The 23,836-nt window shown below is 32.6% G+C and overlaps 2 protein-coding genes across 5 annotated transcripts in view; both read right to left on the bottom strand.

Annotated features, from left to right (window-relative positions):
* Positions 1-6,443: 6,443 nt before the first annotated feature.
* Positions 6,444-14,138, bottom strand: LOC117101937 (minor histocompatibility antigen H13-like). Its single transcript, XM_033242054.1, has 9 exons — positions 13,913-14,138; positions 13,281-13,379; positions 12,408-12,490; positions 10,973-11,061; positions 10,348-10,433; positions 9,541-9,724; positions 9,036-9,156; positions 8,716-8,904; positions 6,444-7,980 (listed from the first exon to the last, which is right to left on the bottom strand). The coding sequence occupies exons 1-9, from the start codon at positions 14,099-14,101 to the stop codon at positions 7,896-7,898; spliced, it is 1,125 nt and encodes a 374-aa protein (XP_033097945.1). The 5' UTR covers positions 14,102-14,138; the 3' UTR covers positions 6,444-7,895.
* Positions 14,139-15,437: 1,299 nt separating this feature from the next.
* The window catches only part of LOC117101936 (coiled-coil and C2 domain-containing protein 2A-like), a 30,734-nt gene continuing 22,335 nt past the window's right edge, over positions 15,438-23,836 (bottom strand). For 2 of the 4 annotated variants that reach the window (XM_033242048.1, XM_033242053.1), the window contains 9 exons: positions 23,650-23,667; positions 21,112-21,252; positions 20,557-20,754; positions 20,263-20,352; positions 19,715-19,963; positions 18,491-18,613; positions 18,214-18,272; positions 17,655-17,826; positions 15,438-16,922 (listed from right to left, as the gene is read on the bottom strand). In XM_033242048.1, coding sequence (XP_033097939.1) covers positions 16,734-16,922; positions 17,655-17,826; positions 18,214-18,272; positions 18,491-18,613; positions 19,715-19,963; positions 20,263-20,352; positions 20,557-20,754; positions 21,112-21,252; positions 23,650-23,667 — 1,239 coding nt within the window. In that variant the 3' untranslated portion in view covers positions 15,438-16,733. Of the gene's footprint in view, positions 16,923-17,654; positions 17,827-18,213; positions 18,273-18,490; positions 18,614-19,714; positions 19,964-20,262; positions 20,353-20,556; positions 20,755-21,111; positions 21,253-22,724; positions 22,743-23,649; positions 23,668-23,836 lie in introns of all 4 variants that reach the window. The other 2 variants (XM_033242049.1, XM_033242052.1) reach the window with 2 other exon arrangements.

The following is a 23,836-nucleotide window of genomic DNA, read 5'->3' as shown; positions in this document are numbered from 1 at the left end:
ATTCACGACCACACACAATTGTCTTGATGTCACGCATTTTCATCGAGCTGGGAAACCTCGTTAAAGAATACACACAAGTTGTTTAAGGACGGAAAACAGATGTGACAAATTATTCCCGGGGGAGCCACTCCTGTTAAATGAATGCGAGATCATCCATCAATGCTATCATTCTGTTACGAATTGTTAGCTGGGACAGTTGGAGAAACTGTTGATAGTCAATCGCACAGCGTTAAAAATAATTTGCTGTAGTACAGTATTTGGTCTGGATTTATAATGTTTTTTGGCAAACAACTATGATACACTATAGGTAATTTTACAAGCAATAAATAATAATGATGATGATAGTAATAATACGGTAATAAATACCGTACCGTAATAACTGAATGGTATGAGTTACATATACTGTAGATGATTTGGGCTGTATGATGATGCCTAAGATGGCGGACGATGGTTATAATGAAATATGTCAAAGTATCTTTATTTCAAAAAATCAAAATCAAAATATCATCGTAGCACAAAGCTGAATTGAGATAAAATGTACAAATAGTCGTCAAAATATAAAAAAATAGTTTTAAAATTACAGGACAAACACAAATTTACACCGCAGAATCCAAAAACACACACAAACAACCAAATTAAACAAGATGGTGATAGGCCTAGTAATAATGGCGATGAACGTGACTTAATGATGATGATATAGTTTACATTTTCATTATAATATTAAACAAAGTGATAGGTGTCGGTATGATGATGATTATGATAATGACTTTTTCTCAATGATAAATGATGATAATTGATAATGATAATAATATAATGATGATAATTATGATTATAGACAATGACAACGATGATGACAATGATGCTAATTTTGATCACCAAGATAATGATAATTTTGAAAATGATTTTTATTTATTTAAAAAAAATAACATCTTTATTTAGGATAACATGCGATATAACTGTTTTACAATGGTCCTGTTTTACAGATTACAGTAAAATCAGAATAAAAAGACAAGATGATGGTAGTAATGATGATAATGATAACAGGGAGATTTTACATCTCCATGGTGACAATATAAATAATAATAATGATTATAATGATATTTTGCTGCAGCTGATGATGATTATGATGATGTTGATGATGATGATGAAGAAGACGATGCTATAGTAGTGATGGATATTTTTGACCACAGTGAAACCACAGATCCTTGGGAACAATGAACTCATATTGACCTTCACTCAAGAAGATACCTAGTCCATTTTGTCTGTCTCCGCCCTCTTCTCCAATTCTCTAATTGTATTATCACTTTTCTAACCTTTTCTCCGAATTTCTTTTACGAAAACCGGTGAACTATTGTTGTGTAATTGAGGCTCCATTTCAGGAGTCGACTACATCGGTCAGATCCTTTACTAATTGGTACTCAATTATAATCACTTCACAATCGCCTTAACTAATCTGTCTTTTGTTCTATCACGAAGCAATAAAAGTTGTCAGCCAGGCACAGCACCTGTTATGTTCCTATGTTCAACACCCACTATAAAACACGCTAGCGACAGTCCACCCAGTGGGTGGCATGTAACTCTGGTCTAACGTGATATATGGACATGGAGGTCTAATTAAGGTTGACTGCAAAAAATACTCGACATCTTGTGTCTCACCTCCCTGTAGATTTGTACGGGTACCTTACCTCCCTCAGAAAATCGATAGGCAGCTAGAAACTTTAATAAACATATGGAATGATAACGTTCATTATTTTTTTAATTTATTTTATTTATTCATTTAATAAACTTTTCAATTCAATCACAAATGTACTGTAGCGATGAAAACTATCGAACAGATTACAAACCCCCCTTTTAGAACGGCTCCCTCCTCCTTATTATTAAAAATACAAAAATAAAAATATATAGATCTAATATACAAAAAAGTACAAACACCAATAGGCCTACAACAAAATGTGTAAGAAAGAGGTGAAAAATGTCGAAAAAAAACTGAAAAAAATTGAGAAACGAAAGACAGCCAAACCGAAAAAAAGGAAAAAGAAAAATCATAAAAATGAATATTAATATTAATATAATTTGCCACTGTTAAAGTAATCATTTTCACCATCATTATTAATCAATGAATAATAAAAACAATAAGAATAATAATATAATAATAATAATAATAATAACAATAATAATAATAATAATAATAATAATAATAATAATAATAATAATAATAATAATAATAATAATATGGCACAATAAAAGAAAAATAAAGCATAAAAATGACGAATGGGTAGACTTCAAGCCAGATGAAACAGGGTGGAAGTAAAGACGACAGATAACATCGGCAATTTGTGACCAGGTACAAATATCATAAGGTACATTTTGCTGAGCAGCGTATTGCATGTACCGTACATATTTCTTATATGAGGAGACCGACAATGGAGTAAAATAAAAATTGTAAATGTACGGCGACAATATTTTTACAAATACAAAATACAAATAATTCATATTGATTCATAAAAAAAAAATCAATATTTCCCATATAAATAAAGCTCATAGTTTGAGTAAGAGACTGTTTTGACCGTTTTCGAGTCGATGATCAGGTATACGCTGTAAGACTTTAAAATAGCACCTCCGTGATATGATAGGTCAACAACAGGTCGTCGGAAACTGGTGATAGGGGCGCTCATTGCAAGGGCCCCACTGGGTACACTGACCGGCTCCGGAGGTGGTCCAGGGCTCGAATTATTCAACAGACATTTTCAACTGATTTCTAAAATCGTAAGTCCCATGACTCCCAACCAGAGAAATTTGACCGTAGGTCAAGGCATTTTATAGGCTTTTCTGTATTTTCGTGACACTTCATCATCACCACCTGGCTGGACAACACACTTTCACACTTTTGATCATCAATTCTGTGATACTGTCACACCTAATTTTAGACCACACCATTTACGTAGATCCTAATACTATATTTCCATATCAACATTCATGACTAAACCGTTCATAATTTAATAAACCTATGTTTAATATATAACACAAAAAACGACAATACTAATAGGCTAGTACTGTTTGCACGTCACATTGGTAAAATATGACATTAAAGATTAGCCTATTACACATTTTCATATTACATAAAGAGGGACCCTCCCCCTCTGACGATTTTTTTTTTTAAATTGGGAATAAAGAAAATTAGCATTCATTCAAATTAAAGTCTGAGAGTGCCAGTAAACGTCCCTCTCTGGGCATATTCTAATTGGAATTCATGGAGCCGCAATTTCTATAATTATTACTAATGTAATTTAAGCTGTGTTAATCAATGTAGGCCTACTGTATGTTCATTCAGATCAATCTATTAGTGCTATTAATTTTTGACAAGCAATAATGACTGGTCTTAAATCATGTGCATAAAATAATTGGCTTGAAACTATCAGTGTTTTGAAACATTATATTTTTGGAATGACAGACAGTCATTTCAAATATTTTGAAACCGTAGATTGATATTATTATTGCCTGCGTGTTAGGCCTATTTGTTCTCAGGAGATCAGTGACGTATGACGTATCACCTATTAATAATTATTCCCCAGTTTTCACCCCAGTCTAGAGGGGTCTAGAGGGGCCCGGAGATCCCTCCTATTAACAAACAGCACTCTTTTAACAGAGCCTTCAGATTATGATCCAGCTGTAGAAGACACCCAAATTAATACAATGTAAATACCAATTTTTTACCTTACGAATGTGCCAAGTGGTCTCACATGACACACTTCTATAATTATACAATATCAATTCCCGACCCACAGCCGGGCACCCCACAAACTGAAATTTCTAAATTCAAACTTACTCCGAAGTAATGAATTAAAATTCAAGGGAATTCAAATTAATTTATATTATTATAACATCATTGTTAGATATTCCAATGTGAAAGGGTCCCTGTAGTCGACTACTAAAATGCAAAACACACTTTCACACCGTGACTTGTTTACGCGACAAAGTTGTTTGGAGATAACTTGGCCTGCAGGAACACAATGGAGTATTAATTTCGAAGACAAGATTTGTAGAACTAGGAATAGAGTAGGCCTACACACCGATCCGCATTTTTCAACATTAAAGATCAACTGCAGACGTCTGAACAAACATTTAAAATTTAAACAAACTGCGAAGATTCAATCGTTCGATCTTTGATTTGATCAAGTTAGTCAGCGGATCCTCTGGTTTATGTAGCTTGCTTATTAATAACCTTTCACTCAGGAATAAACCGATATAAATGTTATAGAAATACAGTAAATCTGACCGAGGTGATAGTTAAAAATCCGATTACCCCTTTACATACAAAACACAGTGTCAAGGTTGCTGCCGTAAAAAGTCAACTCACCGCTAAATAACCTTGATATTAGCCAGACACCCAAAGTGACTGACATAAAAACAACCCCTAACCTTTATGGTTTGACTCTCGAGAGTCTCTAATGGAATATTGTTGTAGCTGCTGGTTAGGGGAGCACTATAATGTAATTTCCTCCGTTCATGTTGTAGTTTGACCAGTATTGGACTTTATTTAGCGTTTAAATCGCAAAACAGCCTAAGTAATTACGGCAGAGTACGATCTCCAAGCCTGTGTGTCAGATACCGTATTGATGCAAGACCCCAGTGGGCCATGTTCGGGCACAGGATGTTCGGCCAAGTCTGATATTTGACGAAACGGAACTCGGGGTCGCCATATGTCATTAATGTTTATGAGAAGGGGGAGGCAATATAACAGGCTGGGATGTCCTTGTGGGACGGGATGACGAGTGAAAGTGATTATCGCTGAATCATGTAATATTATCTTTTACTTCATGTATAAAAGATAGAACAATGATGATTAGTAACAGGCATGGGTTTTAGGCTTCATTTAGTTGATTTGTTCATATAGGGACACATTTTTAAAAAGTTGATAGGTCTAAACTCGGTATGGTACGGTGTGTGTTTTCTCTCCTAATCATTGTTTAAGGCCTACAGATATTGACGTTTACATGCCATGCTAAAAAATGAATTTAAATATTATATTTGAGTAATTTGATTTTTTCAATTTAAAATTAGAACAGACGAAGGCCTCTATAATATGTTCATTATCGTTCTGCCAGTACCCTTAAATTTGGATGGTAATAATCAATTGAAGAATTATTGTAGTTTGATCTGTCTAGAAGTTACTTTATCAAAAATTAAAAGATTGTTAAACTTTCGTTCTCAAACAATAACATCTCATTGGATGAGTAAAACATGTTATTGTGTTACGTATCACCAACACAAATGATCTTCTATACTAACTTATTTTATCATTTTAAACAAGGTGTTTAATGTTATAATTGAATTTTTAGATTTTCCAGATTTCATTTAAGTTTTTAGGTCTATTATTGACCTATCATTAACTTTAATGAAAAATCGAGTTGATGTAGCGTAATCAAAATTGACCTACTCTCATAAAAAAAAAATAATTATATAAGTACGACAGAATAATGAAGTAGAATCTTCTTACAGGGAGGTATTAATTACCAAAAAAATATTCTACGCTACGTTGACCACCATTCGCTTGTAATTTTGTTCTGCGCGAGGTCTTACACGGACCACAAGAACGGTCAGATGGTCAGTGTATCCAGCGAAAAAGCCCTGATTATTGGGTTTCGATGAAATAATGCCATTTTGGAGTGCTTTTTTAAAATTTTCTGTAGTATCGATTTTTCATGGCTGTTTAAAAATCTGTAGTTGGCATGAACACATCAATAATTAAAAACTAAACATAGATATTAGGAAAACAAAGAAAAGGCTAGGTATGATAATTGAAATGAAATAGTTTAAACTAGAGGAGATTAGCATTTCGGTTTTGTTACCGTATATTTTGTAGAATATAGGCCTATAATTAATATTTCATTATCAAGTCCATACTTCAGCAGCTATTTTTATTATCATTACAAATTTATCAATACAATCTTTACTTCGTTTATTACTGTTATGATATATTGGTATTGTATTAATGATAAAAAAATGAAAAATTTTTGACGCAACAGAAGAGCTGCTCAAAGTTAGCCGCCACAGGCCAAGTGAGGGCGCAACCCATTTTCACTAATTGCTAAGTACCTAAAAGAATGCGTTTTCGGAGGCCTTGACGCTTGTCAGTCATTAAAAATGTTAATACGAGTACTTTATGTATCTACTGTACAGTATTGTAAGCATTTAACAATACATAATATAGTACATTTAATCAAGATCAACTACTGTAACAATTTTCTATCCTTCTCGGGTCCAATGCTATGTAGAGGGCGCACTAGAAATTGTGAAGATAATATACTGTAAATGAAGCATTAAAATTGAATTAAATAGTTCGAAACAGTATCACTTATTAATAAACAATATTTTTGTCTTATCACTATTTTGGAATTCGGTGCTGAAACGTATAGACACTAAAAATAAGTAAAATCAACTAATCCAGTTTAAAGGTTTGATTTATTTCAAAAGCAGTTTAAATGTTAGTGCATCAAATGTCCTCTTTTTAAAAAATTCAAATTAATAATTTAAAGGGAAAATAAATGATAGATTTATCAGCATTTTGTGTGATTGATATAATATAGAACAATATTATTATATATAATATTAACCAACATTGTGCCTTATATTTTCAACTTATGACTTGTAGCAACTGACAACCTAAAAACATTCTTTTTCCTCAATTAAAACAGAAAACCCTAAAGAGTGGAATGAATAAGTAAATTCACAGTAAAATAGTGTTATAATATATAAAATACGTCAACTTATATAGTTGATAAGGCAAAGATAACAAAGTATATTGTTGTCTGGTGCCATTACTACAAATTTTAAGTGGTCTTATGATGAAGACTTCTTTGTTTCAGAACTAGGAAAGGTTGTTTTGCTTTCTTTTTATTACTCCAGTTTATGCATTGTTTGAAGTTCATTAAAAACCAAATGTTTCTATGAAAACAAAACAGATGAAAAGCAAAAGTAGTATATTATATTCAAGAAGAGCCAAGGTACCACATGCGTCCCAAGTCTATAGCAAATTGCAAGAGTCTTCCAGAAACTTGCAGACCCTACCACATTCAAACACAAAAATACTTTTGTATTAGCGTGTCCCTGAAATCAACGTATTAACAAGCGCAGCACAATAACATTAGAGAGAGAGCTCATTTAGCCAATCTGCCAAAAACCAGCTTCCTCTAACTTTGGACACCTGGTACCTTCATTAAAGTGTCACACTTCTATATATATTTAAATCCACTGTCCAATCGGATGTTACACTTTTTGTTTCTATTGAGGCACGGTAAAAGAGAGGTATTTTTCAAAATTAATTATACTCACTGAGTTTATGGAAAGACTGTAAGCATGATTTTGGGTATTTAAACATTTAAATGCTTGGAGTCTTCATCAATTTTTTTTCTTCTTTTGAGAATGTGATGGTTTACAAACGATGTGATGCATAATCATGTTTAAATCCCAAACACCATTACACATCACTTTTGTAATACAGAGCATGGCTAATTTACATAATAGACATGACAACTGACCATTACTAAGTACAAGTCACATAACTGTGACATACATTTGTGACAAAGCCACTGTAATGCTGTTTGGGAAAAAAAAAATAAACTGTTGTGTACTATCATTATGTAAACATATGGACAGCCACTCAAAGGTGTAGAAGCAACATAATGGATAGCATTTAGCAAAGAAGTTTAGACTGACAGGAACTAAGAAATGCTTATCACACCTCTAGATGCCTGCTATCATAAACCAGTCAGTGTTTAACAACATGACAACATCAAAACAACATGACTTGTGTTTAAATATTTTTCACACAAGATGCCCCATGTGTCACAGATTTCACGTAAAATGCAAGTCACGCAAGAAACCTCAGACATTCTCTATATAGATTTCTTGTCTTCGTTTTCTTCTTTTATACTCTCCTTCTCTTTTTCAGTTTTGTTCTCTTCTGGGTTGTCTTCATACCTATAGTACAAAAAATAATTCAAAAAGGTTTCCTTATTGGCTTCTGAGATTTTTTTACATAAAAATTTCATTCTACAAAATAACATATTGAAGTAAATGATGCAATGGAATTAACCAGTTATCATTATGAGTTTTTCAGGACAAAAGTTGATAGAGTAGTCAAGAAAAACATTTGCAGAATCTGAGCCAGGGACCACAGTATTCAAAGCTAGCATCTTAACTACAGAAATAGGCTTAATTTTTTTAACACAATATTCCACTAGAACTAACAGAAACATGTTATGGAAATCTCTAAGATGAATTATAGAGATATGAAAATGTAAAATAGGGTCAAAGGTCACAATTGTCATTACAGATTTATTATTTTTTTACAAAGTTTTTCATTAGAATGAATCAGAACATGTTATGAACAATGCAAGACCAAAATCAAATCTCTGAAAAATGCGGTCAGCAAAATATATGACAACCCAACGTTTTACTTGACAGCCATTATAAATTTGAAATGCTTTAAATGCCAGTGAACTGATTAATTGCTGCACCATTATGGAATATTCCCCCAGAGGGCAGAGTGTGTGTTCCATAGGCGTTTGGTCCAATGACCGGCATAATACTAGAAGCACATACAGGCATTGGTAACAATGTGCCATATAAGATAAATTTATATCATGTTTTCTTGGTGCTCCGTGTTCTTATTATTATTACATATTATGAAGAATAGTAAAGATGAAGACTTACTTGAAGATTTCTTTGATTTCACCACGGACAAGGGCTACAAACAGCGGTGTTCCAATACACATCGGTACAAGGTACAGTAATGCCGGCTGTGCATGTTTGAAGAAATGCATTACACCAATCGTTGTCAGAAGTCCTGTTATATAGGCAAAAAAGCCACTGTAGAAATACACACGGCTGTCCGACTTCTTACTAAAAGAGAAATTTAATAAATATACTTAATAAAATAATACTATGGATTTATATAGCAAACTCCAAACCAAATGTAGATAAAGTGTGTCTGGCTATTGCTAAGTATTATTAACAAAAAACCCATTGAATACCTGACATCAAAGCGTAAGAGTAGAGCAATAAATATACCCGGAATGACAATATCCCCAAGACCAAGCATGGCAAAGTTGTTGGCTGCTAGACCGTTCTCCAACAGGTCCTGAGGAAAAACCACTGGAAAGAAAGGGGTAATTACATTAGCAAGACATAGAAGGAAGTCAGAACTTTAAAGACATGTGAAATGAAAGGGGTCAATTTATTTAGCCAGGAATGGAAGCTGGGTTAATTCATTTGACCAAGAATGGGGGGGGGGGATCAGCTCATTTCTAGGATTGGAAAGGGTCTACACATTCAACAAGGGAATGATCAGGTCAACACATTTAATTTTAAAAAATGGAAGGGTAAAAAACTAATGCAACTATTTGCATTTGATTGCAGCATGGTTGAACAAGCAGATGGTATGATGCGATAGAACTTAATACCAATTGCAATGTTTTTTGTCTAAAAAAATAGGAAGTAATATCCTACAAAATAAATGAATCATTTTTAAAAACTTACATTTGATTGGTGCCTCAAAAGACTTGGCAACTGTTACCATGACATCTGTACCAAACACCCAGAAGATGTCATAAAAAAACAAACCTCCAAGTAGAATACAGCCAGTTATAACAGAATTCAGTTGAAGAAATTCCACAGCATTCACAGAGAAAGCAAGACCAAATATGTTGTTGGCAATCCAGTGCTATTAAAAAACAAAAAACATGAATATCACCACTAATAGAGTGTCACTGATAAAATAAAAATAAAAAAATACTAAAAAATTAACAAAAATATTAAATATAAAATTGTAACTGATCACATTTGGTTTTTTAAATTAATGTTTGCTGAATTACAGTTTTTTTTTGTACAAAAATTGTTAAACTGATTATCAGCCAATTTAAGGGTTTATTTAAGGAATACAGAAACTGTATTCTTCATGCATTTTTAAGGATCAAGGAAATTACTACAGTATTCTCATTGTATTACTAAATTAAATATTCAATGCAATTAAAATAAAGATGTTTATGGTTGTTATGGAAATATAGTAAGGAGAACACATTGCAATATTGTCCAGCTGCTTAAAAAATATGAACAGCAGTTTATGAGAGTAGGTGCATCATCATGCAGATCTTAAAGACCCCTCCAATTAAAAACCATCTCCAATTAATTAACAAATGTCTTTATTATTCTAATTAGAAACCAAAGCTGCTAAAGACCATGGAATCCTTGGACCTAAAAGTGGTTTTTAATTGGAGGGAGACCAGTAAATAACTTATGATTATTTTGTACTGGTAAATACAAAAATTAAATAATGAATAATTTTACCTTCTTGACAAGATACCATATACCAAAGCCAGTTGATATAGCCAGAGCCAACAAGTCTTTGCGATCAAATTCTTGATTTATAACCTCTAATGAATAAACATAAAAATATGATTAATAATATCGCATTCAGGGGCAGATTCAGAGGTGGGAGGGGAGGTGATTGAGAGACAACACTAACCTAGGGGGGCCCGGGGGCACCCAAGAAAATTGTTGTTTTCTGGCCACCTATAAATCCACCCATGGCATTATAATGAAGATACAGGTATGTGCAGTTGGTTTTAATGTTATTAAAAATTTAATACAGTTTTGATTTCTTAGAAGTCAAAACTGATTAACAAGCAACATAAATTAAATACGAATATAAATAATCTTAAACAAATACAGCTTGATTTTTCATTCTCACTCTCATTGTAGCAGAAAATATGTGTATTTCACTAAATGACTAGAAAAGTGATAATAGCAATACACAAATATTTGTTGAATATTTTGTTGTACAGTACAAACAACTCATCAGCAAATGTGAGGGATCTGCTTTACCAAATATTTGTGCTATCACTTGACTGGGTGCATATTAAACTGACTTATGAATTATCATTATCATCATTATTATTACTATGTTAATTACCTTCTCTCTGGTCTCCTTCTCCTTGTGTAAAGATAATGTGGTATGGCATATTTGGAAAGAAATTTGGTACCAATTTATGTACCACTGGGCTGAAACATAAGTGCAAGATCATTTCACTTTCTACGTCTAATCTCAAATTCAAATTCAAAATTCACTTTATTGCAATCTGACAAGATATAAAAATCTACACCAAACTGAAGTAGAAAAATAATTACAGTAAATATAGATACACAGATAAAAAGCTCTACAATTACATATAAATGTTAAAACAATAAAAAATCGCCAAAAGATTAATAAAAAATAGTTAGAAAATGTTTTGGTTATTGTTGTCACTGAAAGGCAAACCGAAGTCACCAGTGTTTGAAAATACATGGTTAATAATCTCCAACATACATTTCATTACCACTTAGCACATAGTTGCTTGCTTCGACCTGCTAATTCTAAGATATAACATCAGATTTGCTAATTTGCTAAGTTAAAATTAAAGTTTAGGTATACATTTGCGATGTTTTAGATGAGACTTTTTTTATACATTGTTGCGTGAACTTATTTGTTTAAAGATCATCAGAGAAGGGCAGAAAAAACAGTTTTCTTATTTAGCAAATGTTTTTGCCAAAAACAACCAAATGGAGGAGAAAATAAAAATACAATTTTATTTTTGAATGAAAAGAGTGTAGTAATACGATGGTTAAATTCTTTAAATTTTTATAATTAGGAAGAAATATACATATCTTATTTTTGGAAATTTCAATGCAGTGGTGGGCTTAATAAAAATAAAGAAAAACTTCAATTTTTTCTGAAATTTCCATTTTCTGTGGTAGCGGGTGCAGTAATTGGCCAAAAATAAAATTTTATTTTATCCAAAATCATCAATATTGGCGGCCGTCGGGTTTGCAAAACAAGGTATAAAAAAGTTTCAGCTTATTTTACAGCCAATCATCATTATAAATGCTATGTCAAATGTTTTAACATTCGGTCAAATTGAGTAGTGTTCCCAGTTATGTAGCAGTTGTTTTCCAAATTATGTTGTCATATAGGGTTATGTTATAAAGGTTATATCACCACATTTAGATACAGTATCAATTCCATTAAAATTGTAAACAAATCACATGCTCAGCTCCTGGGGCAAAAAAACACATGTTGTGATGGGAGACATTAATTGACATGTAAACCTTTCACTATTAAGATGGTCAACAAAACATTTTCAGTTCTTTTTTTTTTTTTTTTTTTTAACCATATTTAATAGAGGGTGACCCTTCCAGCGTATTCTACTACAAGGTTGGCTGATATTCAGGGGCCCTCTTTAAATATATGAAATAATGTGATGCTTTTGTGTGAGTGCTCGTCAACACGTCATCTGCTGAATGTTGATGGCAGTCTAAACGGATTCACATTGAAAACGATCTTTGTATGATAATAGTCTTATAGAACTCACCTAAGAATATGTGCAATAGCGAGGACTCCAAGAAAGAAGAAATAAAACGTCAATAAAAGGTTGATGTACTCTTTAGAAAAAAACTGAAAAAAATAAGTCAGAATTAATTTAAAGGTTACTCTACAGTATGCACTGTTCAGTGTGTTTGCATGTAGAAATATGCAGACATTTGTTGAAGATGAAAGCAATGAATGGGAAAATGGTAATGATGATGGTCGTGATGATAATGATGGTGGTAATGATGTTTGTAGCAATATACAGTATTTAGAGATTCATACTGGTCTTTTTTGCCTGGGATGCAAGGCAAAGGCAATATATTTTATAATTAATTACCCCTGGTCACTGTTTCCATAATTTGTCAAACCCAGGAGTACCAAGTTGGAAGAAATATCTTCCAGGAAATCTGGTTAAATGAGCTTTCAATATATATCTAATTTCATTTGGTTGCATATAGAGATAACCATTGGCACAATTCTGTGAGACACTGGATAATAAAGTAGTTAAAACATGCAAATACCATGATTTTGCAGGAGATTAGTTATATTCTGGAGATCTTGCAGGAGTGCAGGAGCCCATCCAGATTTTTAGGAGTCTCTTGACCCCTGCAAACTGGCAACCTCCTCCACTCACTGAGGAGTATTTCAGTCGTGCTTAAATGCAGACACAGACTACTGTAATCATGATGAAATATGTTAATGAACAGGTTTGATGATGATGAAAATGCTGATTACAATATTGCTGAAAATGATGATATTAATGATAATTGATGATAAATACTCTTTGTAAAAGATTACATTACAGGCATCCCAGTATCATCGTACCAATTGGTCACTGTTGTTTCTGTGTCAATCTACTGCACAAGTGTAAACTCACCTTGAATACAAGGTAGATACCAAAAAGAGCACCACTAGCATACAATGGGAACATGGCAGCATCTTGACTCGTCATCGTCTCAACAGCCTCACCATTTTTCTAGATCAGGAAAAATCAGACACAATGGTGTTTGAGATTTATGTTTAGAAATGCTTGACCTTTAAGACACTGGTGGTACATAAAATTTAAAACAAAAATTAGCTTGTTTTGGAGAGCTGTGTGTTCCCATTTCTTTTCTGCTATTTCTTGGGGGACCTGCCCCTACTGTAAAATTTTTTTAATAGCTCAAAAATTATTTAAAATTTGCGCGGAAAATCGAATGACAAAATAATAATATAGCCTTATTTATTATAGGCCTAGCCTAGGCCAAATATTTCGGGTATTATTTTAACAGGTAGTTAAAAATAATGTTAAATGAAACAATCTAATTTCCATCTTTAAATAATAACTACTACTTCTTAAACTTTCTATAAAGCTTCCAATTATTGTAACTATCTACAACACCAACAGAACAGCTGTTTCACAGCTAGGCCTAAGCTGGCATCCACCCGGCAATCATTCATTGTCTACCAACCAACCAACCACCGCCAACACCGCAGGCATGAGAAGTAGATACAGCAGTCATTGCCTACCTTACGATCTTTCAAGAACTTAACGGAACGGAAAGAGCCAACAAATATCGGGAGTAAAGCCATTATTAAAAGGCTACTGTATGCTACTGCCATCCCCTCAGGGGTAGACGGAATTCTACTGGTAGCATTTGCAGTTTCATTTAAAGTTGCGTTTTCCATACTAACATCTGTTTCTGAATCGGAACTCATCCTTCCTTAATTGTTACTGTATTAAAAATTACAATTCACTACACTATCGCTGACGTGCGTAAAAGTACCCCCTCTAGAATAACCATGAATAACTAGTCTTTCGTATTCAGTTCTAAACCCTCCAAGAAACTTTATGATCATGGATGAATGGATTTTTTACATCTCCCTGGATGGATTATGGATTCTTTCTAAAATAAAATCAGTATTGGCATGGCTTATTTTATTAATTAGGCTAAATTAGTAGCTTTCATTTGGTAATTAAAATGATAAAATAATTTTCCCGCCCAAAAACAAACTAAATAGGCCCCTACACACAATAATACAGCTCCACATATGGCGTCTCAGAAGACATCAAACCAACATTTTGTTATAATTGTAATTAAACATTTTTACACAAGTTAATTAAACTTCAATCTTATTCTTAATTATTTCAATAGTCATTTAATGACAGTGTGTTGAAGGGGAAATTTTCAGTTTGAGTTTGCCAAAACCATGGTCTGTGTCTAATAGAATCCATACATGTCTACCGGCACTTAACGATGCTTTGATCTTTAGTTTATTCATAGTTATGTCACGTACTAGGGGTAATGTTTTGATTGGTCGAACACTTTTGGTACTTGTGCATATAAGCTTGCAAATATGGATAATTTTTTCATTCCTGATGATGACATAATTAATTAATGTCGAAATATTGAATCCCGGCGTGCATTTCGATACTTGGACTATGTATTATACTATCTTATCTGAGATTAATTAGTGGACCTTTCGGCACTAAACGTGGTCTTAGATTTCTCTAGAGGGAAATTAATAAATAATACTTGTTTTAGAATGAATTACCGCATGATGATGTTGTTTCTTTTATTTGCTGGTATGTATTCTATTTAAGAATGTTCGTATTAAATAATAAAGTCTTAGAATCTGTGTCTCATTAGAAGGTTGATTCACTTATGCAATAAGAAATTTAATGTTTGATCTGAATTCTAAAATGGGACTCCGAATTTTATCACATGTAGTATATCTTCAAAGACAGTACAAATTAAAGAACATACAGTAGTTTACAGATCAAGATTTTATTGCACATTGCATGGCTTTCTTATATTACATTCGTAGATCATTAACCAACGAAATTAAACAAAAAGAAAAGTGAAATATTGATAATAAATATGTTTGCAGCACACCACATAGTTCTGATGAAAATGTTTGCATTGTTGAGAATGACAAGGCAACAGTTCTTCAAACAATACATCGCCTATATATATATATATATATATATATATATATATATATATATATATCCAGTTTCACTTATTCGTTAACAATTTTCCTACTGTTTTCTTAAATTCAAACTTTTACATCAAAAAGTGACAGTTGTTTAGACTGCTTTTATGTCTTCCATGTAGCTAGTTTATTGGATTTAATTTCTTGTAATATTGTATTTTTCTTGAATAAATTATAAAATCATAATACTATTGAAATAATAAATTAATAACAATAATTTGGATGTGTTCACACTGGTTCATTCTCTAGCTTTCGATTACCTTTCTTGGACCTTCCTCAGCTGAATGACATTAGCATAATGTAGCTAATGCCTACGTCACCAATGGTGTAATGTATTATTTTGTATTTGCTTAATGCTAATTAACACATTATTGAAATTTCATATTTGAAGGCAAATGAAGTTATTGGATCATTATTAATGACAGAATGAGAATAACAATGACAATATTAATTTGAATACAAATATAAGAAATTTAAATATTTTACATAAAGGTACCTTGAATATATGTTATAATAGATGCTTTCTATTTGCTATAATAGACTGGAATCACAGCAACTATACCACTGTACTGAAAAGGTATTACTTATTCCTGTAGACAAATATGCATGCTTTCATGTTTGATATGAATGGAATGAAACATATAAGATTAAATAAAATATAAAATATGATAAATAAAAACATTACAAGGTTTTTTTTAACAAGGTGAAATTTTAACAATACACTCCAAAATATGAATGTTTTAGTTTAAAACATAGAAAGCACACTTGCATATCAGCAATGTATACATCAGCCATATTCTGTAGAATGCAAGACTCAAGGTGGCGAACTTTCAAGGTAAATTTGTCTGTAAACAATTTAAATAAATTAATCCAAATTAATTTATTTTCATTGAGATCTATCATAAGCATACTAATGATATAAGTACATAATTTACAATTATTGATAAAATATATCCAACTTGAGCATATCTGTAACTCTAAAACACATTAATTCATTAAAAAGTGGCTTATTTAAAACTGTACAGTGTATAAGGCACTACTTTTAACCATATTTTTTTTATGATTAATTGCATCACACTCATTCTTTTCTCCCATCCCCATGTATTTGTTCTGCTATAGCATTGCTCCCACAACCCCACCAGGTGTAACTAGTTTTCCAGTACAAATAACAGTAAAAGACATAATTTTTCATTTAATTTTCGAAGCTCTGTCATCATGGCAAAGAATAATTACTTCCATACCATTCAGACAATTACATCTTCCTTGTTAGCGATACCATAACTATCATTTTTTTCAGCTTAGCATTGCCAAGTACAACATTACACCTCCGGGTGTAGTGATGCAATGCAGGTCATTACCTCTTCCTACTTAATGATGCTATGTAAACCCATAATGAGAGGATATTATTGGGGTAGGGATGGATGTGGACGGCAAGAGCAAACTCAATATTGGATGATTCATTCTCATGGACTCCTGTACTTCTTACTTTCTCGATTACGGACCTCATGTCAGTGTATGACATGTGAAGAGGAAAACCGCATAGCTGAAGATAACAAGAAAAAGTCAAGCCTTAATGAGCATATTTAGTAACATCATCAATTACATTATAAAAGTGAAGACTTCATGAGTATGTTTATTGGCATCAATTATGTTGTAAAAAATGGGTACTTAAAAAGGGTACTTATAAGAAATTATATAACCTGTATACTTAGTTTTCTTGAAAAATGTAAGGATTCAAATACTATCCTATATTTAAGCTGCTTTTGTTCATGAATGTAAAACAAGGAATACTTATTACAGACAGCTTAAAAAAAAATAGTTTGATTTTTTTTAGCACGTCATGAAAAAAAGCCTCTATAAGCTTCAGACACTTTTTCCTAGTTTCAGCTTGTCTTGCTTTCTTTTTATATTTTATATAAATTTTCTTTTCATTTAGGCTGCTTAACATCATTACTTTTATTCCATTTCTTTATTCCCATGTTGATGTAGGCCATTACTCAGAGCAAAGCACATTTCTGCGAAGCCCCATTCCTTGGATATCGTTGCTAAGATGCGGGCCCTTAAACAGCATAAATCTATGTAAACTTGTGTGTATGTATGTGGGACATGCAGGTATTCCTAGTTTATTAAATAACACATTCTATTTGGTCAGTTGTTAAGTTTGATTGACACTCCGATAAGGTTTATTTGAGGATACAATAGCAAGGATTATGTGAACATGACTTAAACTAAGGATTTAATGAACAAATTGTGAATTATAAATATGCCCACTTACATTGTAAGAGCTAAGAATATCAGCAGCTTGAGCTTTATTTTCTGTTGATCCTGATTTATTGAACTCCAATGTTTCGAGAATTTTTCGGAATTCCTGGGTGCAGTATCGATTCCAGCGAGTAATATGGCGAGGGCGCCAATTCATTATTGCATCGCGAAGCTCTTTTTCAATCCTAGAAAAAAATCAAATCATACATATTTTTCCTCAGAAATAAATAATGACTGATTCAATAATAATATATCTAATAATTAATGATGATCAATTTAGATTTTGCAATGTTAAAATCTGATTTAAAATTAATACTTTCTTCAAATTCGCCATACTTTAATGGTCTATATTAGACTTTTAAATTCATGTAAAGATGCTAAATACCTTAAATTTTAAGATCATATTTTAACCTCTGTTGCTAAATTAAGTTGTGGGTTACCACTTTAAACCTAAAAATTTACAAGTTATTAGAACATAAACATCACAATTGATCATTGATACCATTATCTATAAAATGTATTTCTGCTTAACATACATAAAGGTGAGTTAAACTGAACAGGACGGTATTTACCTATCTTGGAGGCGAAGGACATTTTGTGGACTAGTCTCCTGGTATACCAGCTCATTTGGCTGTCAATCAAAATAAACAATAAATCAAATGACATAACTGGATTTTACTCACAAACAGAAGTGCAAACATAATAGTAGTGTTAAATCATTAACTGAACACCATATTCTGAGGAAAATAATACATAAACTCTGTTATCTCATTTTTGGCTCCAAATAATTTAATATTTTTTGCAACATTGACAAAAAAAATTTTCACAATGACTTAATTGAATACTGACCTGGACACTTGATAGTCCTGGGTTTGAAAAACCACGATGGAAGAATGGTTTCCAGCACGTACTCTTGCTAGTATCAAAATCCATCATATTGGGAGCATCTGATGGCTGGATATTTGCCCAGATCTATAATAATATTGACTAAATAAGTATACTCTGGGCCGTGGGGTAGTGTAGTGTTCCCCCCCGGGCTACAGCTATACAACTAATGACTTTACTGTGGGCTATTAGAAGCTCAAAGAGGGTGGGACTTTTGCCAAGATCTACAACAATAATACTAAAGGTATACAGTGGCCTAGGAGTATTTTTGTTGTGAATGGCACCAAGGATCACCCACTAAGTCTCAAGACTAGTTTCCAGTGGAGTCCTTCTGGTGGTGGCTAAAGGGCTCTAGATATATTTTAATAATTGTATAAACCAGCTTAAACAACTTTTTAAGATCACTTCCTCCATCCCCATGGTAAAAGAGACTAAGGCATGTGGTTCCATCTACTAAGTACATTTGTTTATAATTAATTATCCATAATGGATTATCCATATATTGTACATATGGGGAAATGGTTGGTATTCTGGTATCAGTTCAGTACCATCTACTTATAAGATACAGTAATTGTATAAATTTAATAGTATACCATAACAACTGAATTCAAATTTGTTAAATAGTGCTAATGCAACCAAACAATTATGTTACAACAATGGATAGGTTAAAAATATTGTTATCAACTATAAAATATCATATTATGTTACAATTGATATATTTCAAAATATTGCTATCAACCAGTAATATATGTGGCAAAGACAAGCCAAACCAGTCACTCGCCGCAAATCCTGTTTCAGAAATATTGGCCACAACATGCTGGAATGTCAACATTTTTGAAATCAATTTTATTGCACTAAACTAACCTTTATGCATCCATACATCATGCTATATTTCGTCATTTTCAATGTTAAACAACAATTTTTAACAATTTGGTGACAGTTTCTGCTTAAGAAATGCCCAAAATCATAAACTTTCAAAGGCTGATTTCTCAAATATTGCTCTTTAAACAGGTGTATGTTTAAACGCTTGTAACTTCTTAAGGAAAATGTCGGATTTAAATGATTCTTTCACCATTTTATAGCACCCATTTTACTGTTTAACCTTGTATTAATAACTAAAAATTAAATTTTGCGATGAGTGACTGGTTTGGCTTGTCTTTGCCACATATGATGGTACAAAGGACTTACATTTTCATTGTTCATCAAAGCCATTACTGACTTCAAAGGGCAGAAAGTGTCATTCTTATAATACCATTCCCCAGTTGATGGATTCCAAATTTTATATTCACCATCGTCAGCAGTTAATACATACACGGTTGATCCTTCAGGAATGGCCGAGCCTTTCAGCACCCATGTTTTCTTACCCATTTGTAGGAAGTAGTTACATAAAAGGACTGCATGTTCCTCCTCATCACCTTGCAACATTTGCAGAAATTGCTGATAGACAGAACAGCATGAAAAGAAAACATGAGAAAAACAGGATTAATAATGCTAAAAGTCACTAATGATAATAATAATAATAATAATAATAATAATAATAATAATAATAATAATAATAATTATCTATAATTATACAGGTCTCCCTCCAATTAAAGACAACATCAAATTAAAGACCACTTTTCTGTGGTCCTGAATTAACAAAATGTCTTTTATCTTTATTATTCAACAGAGACTATAGCTGCTAAAGAATTGACTTAAATCTGAAAAAAAAAAAATATTATTAAAAAAGAACTTACATCACATGTACTCCATATGTCACAGATACCTGGATACACAACACTGTCAGAAACGAATGAGATTAATGACACAAACCTGGCGACACGTTCCTGAGTAGTAATAAAATAATCATAGTTATAATAACTTTTAATTCGATTAAAAATAAACATAAAATTGTTCAAAATATTTGAAACTGATCTACAAAACAATAAATAGAAAAATTATTTACTTTAAAATTATAAAATATACAAGATAATAAATATATGGAAATTGTTTATATCTTCTCGAAAAGTATAAAATACAGAATATCCTACCATTGTGGTGAACTTGTTATCGCCTTCGAGCACCTTGGGTGGTGGCGTTAATGGACGGAAATAACGTGTAACAAACACCGACTTCCCATTGATGTCCATCACCGTTGTAATCACTTCTCTCTTTGGAAATTTCTTCTTGATCTCAATCACAAAATTGTCAGCATAAGCAAGAAGCTTTTCATCCTCTTTAGAATCAAACTAAATTAAGAAAATTCAGAAAACAAGGAAGGAAATAAAGTATGAAATTGAACATGCAATGTAACAGTATGTAAAAATAAAGTAAATTAGATGAAAATGTCAAAATACGTTATCTCTCTGTTTTGTTTAATTATCCACACTATTGACACAATCATGTGTATGATGCAATAATTTATTTTTCTACATTTTACAAGACAGTATATTTTAAATAATTTGTATAATCTTTCATATCCAAATTTCACTTTCTTCCATAAACACTACTAGAATTATGTCATAAAAAAAATCTTGAAATTATAATTATATTTGGTTTTTATTCATGATTAAATCAATGATGTGTAACTAGTTTTTATAGCTCACCTTTTCTCTTGTTGGTTCTACAGGAGCAAGTGGTGGCTCAATGGTGATAAACATTGACAGATATGTTCTACCTGAGCTTTCTGGACCCCGCTCGTAACCAAGAAGCGAAGATGGAGCCTGCACACGAAAAGCGCCCTCAACCTAGTAAAAAAAGAGATTCAATAAATGATATTATTGTTGTTGTCATAGTTACTGCTGCTGGTGTTGTTGTTGTTGCTGCTGTATTAAAATAATAATAATCATCAAAATAATAACTGAAGATAAATTTCAATTATGAGGAGAAAATGGAAACATGCATAAACCATGAGGAAACAATGAGTTGAATATACTGTAGCTCCATGCAACATGCATTCAAAATTCCAATAGTAACATGCTTCAACATGCTATAGTATGCATGACCATTGAGCATTACTATACATCTTTCAACACTACCCTCCAATGGTTGTAATTTACAAAGAATAAAGGAGAACTGGTGAATCTGTATTATGCTGAGTATTGTTATTAAAGAGAATGAAACAGCAATTGCAACCGATCCAAGCTGGTTGAGGATTATAAGGAAATTATCTGTCCTTTGGCATTCAGGATGTTACCTATTGGCTTCAAGAAAAATGGCATACTTTAACTTCCAGTTACATTATTAACCATAGTGATAATATTATCAGTTACCATGGTAATGACATTATTGAAATTAGCATAGTATAAATTAGCATGTAAACAATTAAGGGTATGTTCTACAGCAAATAATATTTGAATGATCTACAAGGTTCATGTAAATGGTCAATAATGATGTGCTGGTTCCAGGCCTAAGAATGAAGAATTGTCACATGAGTTCAATGTTGATGGTGGTTCCAGGCCTAAAATGAAGAATGAGGACATGGGTTCAGGGATGATGGTGGTTCCAGGCCTACAAATGAAGAATGAGGCCACATGGGTTCAAAGATGATTGTGGTTCCAGGCCTACAAATGAAGAATGAGGACATCAGTTCAGGGATGATGGTGGTTGCAGGCCTACAAATGAAGAATGAGGCCACATGGGGTCAAAGATGATTGTGGTTCCAGGCCTACAAACGAAGAGTGAGGACATCAGTTCAGTGATGATGGTGGTTCCCGGCCTACAGATGAAGAATGAGGCGACATGGGGTCAAAGATGATTGTGGTTCCAGGCCTACAAATGAAGAATGAGGACATCAGTTCAGGGATGATGGTGGTTCCAGGCTACAAATGAAGAATGAGGCCTCATAGGTTCAAAGATGATGGTGGTTCCAGGCTTACAAATGAAGAATGAGGATGTGGATTCAGCTAAGCTTGTGACCAACTAAGTGGGAACACATGGATAAATTAGGTACAAGTAACTTACAATGTAGGCCTAGCAATGACAGTAGATAGATCTAATGTACATGATACATTGGTTTAGGGACACCACAGGCACTTAGCCACAGAAATGTAAAAAACAAAATGGTAGAAACCCTGTGAGAGGATTGGAAGTGTGTTCTATATTGGGTTATTACTACAAGCAAATCTTGCATGGGGAATGTTCAGTTAATCCAATGATTTTAGGATGAGTGACTAACATGAAAATTTGTTATGTGACAGAAGAATTATAGACAACATACCATATTTGATTTGTAATACTACAAAAAGAGAAGTATAAAATGAATCATTAAGTTAAACAATATTGACATTACAGAGAACACAGTTTTACATCTTGTACAGCATTCCTAGTACAAGATCATATATTTAATTTTCAGATGACATGAACAGATTGCAGGCAGGGCCTGCATTAATGATGACATCAAAAGATAAGAATGCAACAATAAAAACTAAAAATGTAAAAGAGATACATTAACATCAAGAATATTTCATCACCCATTTGTTAGCCAACAAATAACACAATATTAATGAGTACACAAAACATTACAAAGTTGGAAGTAATTAGCATAAATGAATATTCATCACTAACTTAATAGGCACTTTGATGAAATTATGAGCACAATTGAATATTCGTATCTAAACTCAGCACTGACAGAAATAATGAATGTATTTAATGTTTTCCCCAAGAATTCAATATACTGATTGGTTACTGATTTTAGGTCAGACGGCAGCGGTTACTCTAGAAATTTTTGACAATGGGTCTGACATAAGACCGAGTGGTCCGAAACCAAGGGCCAAATAGATAGCCTCAGTTGGAGTACAGAATAAAAAAATCCCTGATAGGGTTCACTGGGAAAGTTTTTACAGCTTAGTATGGTCCAAATTGTGATTTTAGACCACCATGAGATTGGCAATCAAAAACAACGTTTATTAGATTGGCAAATTATTATTTTTATACTTTTTGATCCAACGACCTCATCATGGTGTCGGAATGAAGTCCATAGATAAAAGATTTAAAATGAATTAGACAATGTTCACTTGGGTATAACATTTCGATACAGACATATTATTATTATCATGATTAGTTCTGATGCTATGGATCACAGAATTAGACTGATTTAATATAATATACTGGAAGACACTTCACAACTATCCTAAGGTTCCTACCATTGCTGACTGGTTGAGCTGCGGAAAGTTAATAATTTAATAATTCATTAATATAAAATTACTGTATTGGAATGAAAACTTTTTAGTGCCTGATTATTAATATATACAGTACTGTAACATGGTTCTATACAATATGTCTACATCATGCTCCTGAAAAAGAAATTATCAAATAAAAACATTAAAAGTG

The sequence above is a fragment of the Anneissia japonica genome, unplaced genomic scaffold (genome assembly GCF_011630105.1).
Source record: "Anneissia japonica isolate Jap-2015-1 unplaced genomic scaffold, ASM1163010v1 scaffold997_len2565447_cov190, whole genome shotgun sequence".
NCBI classification, from domain to species: Eukaryota; Metazoa; Echinodermata; class Crinoidea; order Comatulida; family Comatulidae; genus Anneissia; species Anneissia japonica.
This window is presented reverse-complemented; position numbering and strand designations above follow the sequence as displayed.